Below are 6,000 nucleotides of genomic sequence, written 5' to 3'. Positions count from 1 at the left end.
CCACATCATAGACACAATTTTAGTAGCTCCACTTACTAACTTGAGGATGAGGACCTTACACATCAATTAAAAGGGGCCTTCTGCATCTGTGGGTTTCTCAACCACAGATTCAACCAGCTAGGGATTGAAAAGTATTTGAAAGGAATTCCATCTGGACTGAAGGTGTACAGGTTCTTTGCTTGCCATCATTCATTCCTTCAACTGTACAGGATAACAGCTACCTACACAGCACTCATGTTATATTGGACATCCATTGGGAATCTAGCAAAGGTGTAGAGAACATGGTGGAATTGCAACCCCTTGCTACAACTTCTTAAAGATAATTAAGAATAAAAAGTAAAGTATGTGGAGGATGTGTGCAGATGCTTTGCTATTATAGAGAAGGCACTTGAGCATCATGAGATTTTGATAACGTATGCAGGATCCTGGATCCATTTCTCCACAGATCCTAGGGCACTGCACTATGGTTTTCTTTTTCCTCCTTTTTGAAAATTGTTACCATAAAGGTGATGGACAGATGGGTTACAGTTACATGGGTCAGGTGATAAGTACATTTCTTTTTGGACATTGTCACCCCTTCCTTTGCTCTTTCCCAGTTTTTCCCTTCCATCCCCATCCATAGGTTGTATAGTTCATTTTTAACATAGTGTCTAGTGAGTACCACTGCCCCATTTGTTCACCTTTTGTCCCTCTGTTTCTGTACTCTCCACTTACCCTCCCAAATGAAGAAACAAGACAAAAAGAAAAGAAAACAAAAAAGCAACAAAATACCTCTTGTTTCCATTTTCTAGAGGTCACATCGATAAATATGATTTTATATGATCAGATATACATAGGCATTGTGCCTTTGAGTTCCTCTCCCCTAAGAATATCCTCCTTTGGTCTTGCTGTATGTGAATGTTTACAGTCCTGTGGCTATGTTGGTTTTTAACTGGAAGGATCTTTGGAGAACAGTTGTAACTTCTTTGATCACCCAGGTGCCCAAGGATGGGTGTGATTGATGCAAGGTATCTTCACTGGGATTGTGAATGCTAAACTCAAACAAGTTTGATGATGGCTGAGCCATGGGGATTTTACATGGTCATCTTCATCTACCTAGTGTTTAAGGGAGTTATTGGAATTGGATTCAAAGAAATTAATTTTTCTCCTCTCATTTCCTTGTGTATTTATTTTGGGATTACATTGATAAATCGATACTAGCAGTAGGTCTGAAATAAATGTCACGGTTTTCTCTTTTATGTCTGACGCCCTTTCCTTTACTGGCTGGCCTGTGCTTTGGGATGGCTCGTATTGATTAGCTGATGTCAAATAAACTTTTGTCGGTCTATGAGAGTCCAATGTTGGCAGTGCCAAAATAAAATAAATGCATCTGGCTTGTCATACTGGTAGGAAGGGGAAAAGTAGGGACAGGAGATGGATGGTTGAAATGCAGTGTCTACAGAAGTCCTGTGTACTTGTTCACAGACAAGTAGGGAGGGCCGGGAGCTGGTGAACTTGGTTTCCTCGTCAGTCATGTGGATACCACAAGAGGACCAGGTGGCTGCGTTATCCTGAGACTTCACACATGTCAGGTTCTCTGCAATGGAAGCCCTCAGAAAGGCAACTTTTCTGTGTCACTGAGGTTCATGAAAATCTCATGCCTCCAAGTACCAGTGTATACAATGGGAGAAATTCCTCTAAACTCTACTAAATCACTCTGCCTAGGAGATCATTTAAGTACAAATGGCTCTTGTGGTGAATTCTCTGGTTGTCCATTTCCAATAATGGATATTGTTTCCCCTGTTACCGCTATAGTATAGGAGTTGGTCCTTCACCACAGTGAATGAGGCATGTCAAACCCAGCTGAACCACAGTGTGACACACTGTATGTGACACACCGTATGATTTATGCTCTCTCTCTCTCTCTCCTTCTCTCTCTCATTGGTCATAGTATTTTAGTATTCTAAAAACTTTCCAACATTTTAATAAATGATTGAGGAGGAAATGTTAAAATGTAACATATTTGACTCAGTACATTGGTGCTGGATGGAAGTGGTGAACTTGAGTGGTTTTGAAGCAGGAACTGTAGCCTGGAGCGGTCATTTATCAGCTCATAAGCAAGTTTTCAAATCAGCTTTAGGAAAATAGTTTAGGTGTACACTTTAACAATATAGCAAAGTGTGGGTGGTTTGAACCTTATATAAGAAGGCCGTCCTGTACACAAATAAGAAAAAAAATGCTGTTAGACTAGAATTTATCCCAGCATAAAGAAAAGGAGGTGGGGAGGGAGGAAAGGAGGGAGAAGAACTCAAAGTGATTATTGAAAATGTAATAGTCAAAATGAAAATATGCAAGTTTTCCAGATTGTGAGGTGAAAGCAGTTGTCATTAATAATCGTTGAACAGTTTAAAAATATTTTTACACTGACAAATATCATGTGTGATTTTCTCATGTATAGTATATGTTGAAATAAATAAACATTGTGGAATAGTTAAATCTACTTAATTAACACATGCTTAATCTCACATGGCTGTTATTTTTGTAGTGAAATTCAATACCTCCCCACCCCCAGCTCCCATTCAGCATAGAGCTAGAATGACAAGTTAGAGCAATTAGACAAAAGAAAGAAATGACAGTCAAGAAGGAAGTCAAGTTATTTGTAGATGATTCACTTTTATGTATAGGAAAATCCTAATGATGTCACAAAATAAATGGTTAGAACTACTAGATAAATTCAGCAAACTTAGGTACAAGTCCAATATGATAAAACACTGAAACAAGGACACAGGATGACCCATTGCAACCATGATAACCACAATACAGTATATTGGAAATGAACTTTACAACTTTGGGGGGAGGGGAGGAGTGAGGGAGTTGGGAGAGGGAAGGGATAGTGGGAGAACAACAAGGGAGGGGGTAACAATGCTCAACAAGAAATGTACTCATTGCCTTACTCATATAACTAACCCCTCTGTACAGCATCTGTACAAGAAAATAAAATTGAAAAAATGTGTAGCATTTCTGCCTACGGTCCTCAACAGCAAATTGCCTTTGACTCTGTGCAACACTGAGAATTGAACCAGTGCCTTGGGCATGCTAGGCAAACTCTTCTACCACTAAGCTACATCCTCAGCCTTTGTTCTGCTGGCACAGGTTGTCATGATATGGAGCTCCCCATCCGTCTGCCTCAGTCTCCCACATGCTGGGCTTACAGGAATATACCACAGCACCCCACTTAGATGTTCTTTTCATGTGTTCAACAGGAAAAAAAATGGAAAACATGACTTCCTCTCAATCATTCACTGTTCAGATCTGCATTTTCAGGGCAGTGTTTGGTGTGACTGGTTTTGATGTGTCCAGGCAGAGAGCTGTTTGTTGCCTGAAGAGCTGTCATAGTGTTCATTGATCAATTAATGTCATGCATACACAAAAATTTGTCTGAGCCAGGCCTGCTCTTTGGTTAGGCACATTGGTAACATTGGGCCATATGTGGAGTCCATCATGCCAGACACAATCCTCAGAAACATGCTAGTGTCAGCAGACTACACAGGTCAGACATGAGCCCAGCGCCTGTAGAGGCCTGGGGACTGTGTCTCCAAGACAGTTTACAAAGCCGATGGATAGGCGTGGCCAGACCTACCTTCATGCATAAGCTTGAGGATGGGTCAGATCCGGGAGTAATGGCTCCCTTCAGTCAGCTCCTGAAATAGATGCAAAGTCACTCCAGCCCAGATATTTCTCGCCCTGTGCCACTGGCTTCACTTCAATGCAACTGCCAAAGATTGAACTTGCGTGTTATTTTCGTTTCCTTGAAATGTGACATGACTAAGGATGATCCTGTGTTTCCATCTTTAACTGGGTTTCCAGCCCTGGGTTATAAAAAGTGATTTAGCTGAGCCCACAGAGCTTGAAGAAGTTCCTCTGCCAATCCCAATAGGTTGACATAGTTGGTCATTGGGGACTTAACCTTCAGTCTTGAGGTGGGCAAGGTGCACCTCCACTGTCTTCCCCCCTGCTGTGACTGGCAAAGTCTGCTGAAGAATTAACCTCACCTAGTACTTGATTTTTATTGCAGCATCATGTCAACCCTGCCATGGACTTCACCCAGACTCCTCCTGGGATGCTGGCTCTTGACAACATGCTGTACTTCGCCAAACATCACCAAGATGCGTATATTCGGGTAAGCAAGCCCTGCTTCCTGCTAGAGTTCTAATCTCACACCTACAGGTACAGAGGTACTTGCTTTAGATGTGCAACTCCAGAGTTTTTGCCCCCATCCAACTAAAAAAAATATAAATTTACCATAATTGATCTGGTAGTATGTAATAGGGATTTTTTTAAACTTTTGGATTTCTCCCTTCAGTGATGTTTAGAAAATTTTGTTGATATCAGGAAAATCTTTTAGGTAGATTGCTATTGAGTTATGAAGAAAAAAGACATTTTAAATAACCAGGAAAAGAAACGAAGTGTTTACCAAAAATGTGCACAACCTTGGATTTCATGGAGAGCTCTTTAGACATATTAAAGTTAGAAAGAAGGCTCCAGTTCTTTCTAGCATGATGTATTCTTCTATGTCTCATGCTAAAAATGCAACCAAGTAAATAAAAAGCAAGAGGAAAATGGGAGAGGTGGGACGAGAGAAACTTCCCATATTTCCTAGCAGAGTAGTCACGCTCCACTGACCAAGTTGTCTTACCGGTGTGGGGCAGGAGAAAGGGGAGGCCATTGCTGCTCCTGTGAAATAGCAGATCCTTCCTATGACTGGGTGGCCCCCTGTGGGGAGGGCAAAGCGTGAGTGGGTGGAGCCTCAGGTGCCAGTGACATAGAAGGCTTGTCCAGCAGGTGGCACAGCTGGGAGCCTGAGATTCAAGATGCTGCCTCTTCTCTGCCTTCTGGGAGAAGAGCCAGGATGCAGAATGGATCCGAGTGAGATCCGGGAGGGGGATACACAGATGGAACAAGGGCACTGCCTCATGGACGAGCTACCCTCATAATTATGTAGGAAGCATTTGATGAATGCATTGCCCCCAAATTGGAATCTGAGCTCAAAATCAGATTTGATCATTCCAGCATGAACTCCGTCATTGTCTCCTGCTCGGTTCTTTGTGGTACTGGCTTCCTAGAGATCAAAGTTTAAGACTTGAACTGTCCCTGACTCATTGCCTCAACCTGGGCAATTCCTCTTGTCTGGAATATTGGGAGACTTGAAGGCTTGAAGCTAGGACCACATTTCCCCAGTGGCATGTTTGAAACTTGGTGGGCATTATTTTTTTTGGGGGGGTACCATGTCTAGCAGGGAATTAATGGTTACAATCTGTAATACAGGGGACCACCCTGCAGTGTCCCCTGGAATAAAGGCAGACCATAACTCCAGGCCCTGTCTGGAGAGAAGGATATGTCAAGTTTGTATGACTTTTCTATACCAAGCAGCTTTGGTCTATTCTGAATTATTATTTGTCATCTAAGTAGATTGGAGGATTACAGTCATTTGCACGGTCAGAAATGCAGCTCTCCTTCAGAAAACAGTTTTGTTGGTATTGCTCTGATTTGTCTTACATATGTATGTCTGTATTACCTACACATTTTCTAGGAATATAATCTGCTTTCCTGGTAAGCCAATTAGTATTTTGGGGATACCATGTGGTCTATTGCCTTGGAGACTTGAGCGTGAACAGTAGAAGCCAAGCAGAAATTGAGTTTGCTGTCAACTGATTAATGGGTGGGAATGAATGTCTCTAAAATTAGAGCTTATTGATGCTGACTGTATTGTTTGTGGCATAAAAAACACGTCTCCTGAAAAGTCATTTCATGTCTTAAGCCTATCTTGAATGCCATTCTCCAAATGGTTGTAAGTCAAGTGAGTATCATGGCAACGTAAAGGAACTTTGCATGTGACCAGGCCTTAGGAGACACACCTGTGTGTGAGGGAGAGGCTGGCCTGCTCACCCCTGTGCAGTGGTGTTTAGTGATGGCAATTTGTGTGCCAAAGATGGAAGGCTTTCATTTCTCTCAAGTGTCCTT

The 6,000-nt window shown here is 42.0% G+C and overlaps 1 protein-coding gene across 1 annotated transcript in view; it reads left to right on the top strand.

Moving 5' to 3' along the window:
• Elmo1 (engulfment and cell motility 1) overlaps nucleotides 1–6,000 on the top strand; it is a 418,449-nt gene that overhangs the window by 184,435 nt on the left and 228,014 nt on the right. Inside the window, 1 exon segment of the mRNA XM_013036055.1 lies at nucleotides 4,055–4,159. Coding sequence (XP_012891509.1) covers nucleotides 4,055–4,159 — 105 coding nt within the window.

The sequence above is a fragment of the Dipodomys ordii genome, unplaced genomic scaffold (genome assembly GCF_000151885.1).
Source record: "Dipodomys ordii isolate 6190 unplaced genomic scaffold, Dord_2.0 Scaffold245, whole genome shotgun sequence".
NCBI lineage: Eukaryota > Metazoa > Chordata > Mammalia > Rodentia > Heteromyidae > Dipodomys > Dipodomys ordii.
This window is presented reverse-complemented; position numbering and strand designations above follow the sequence as displayed.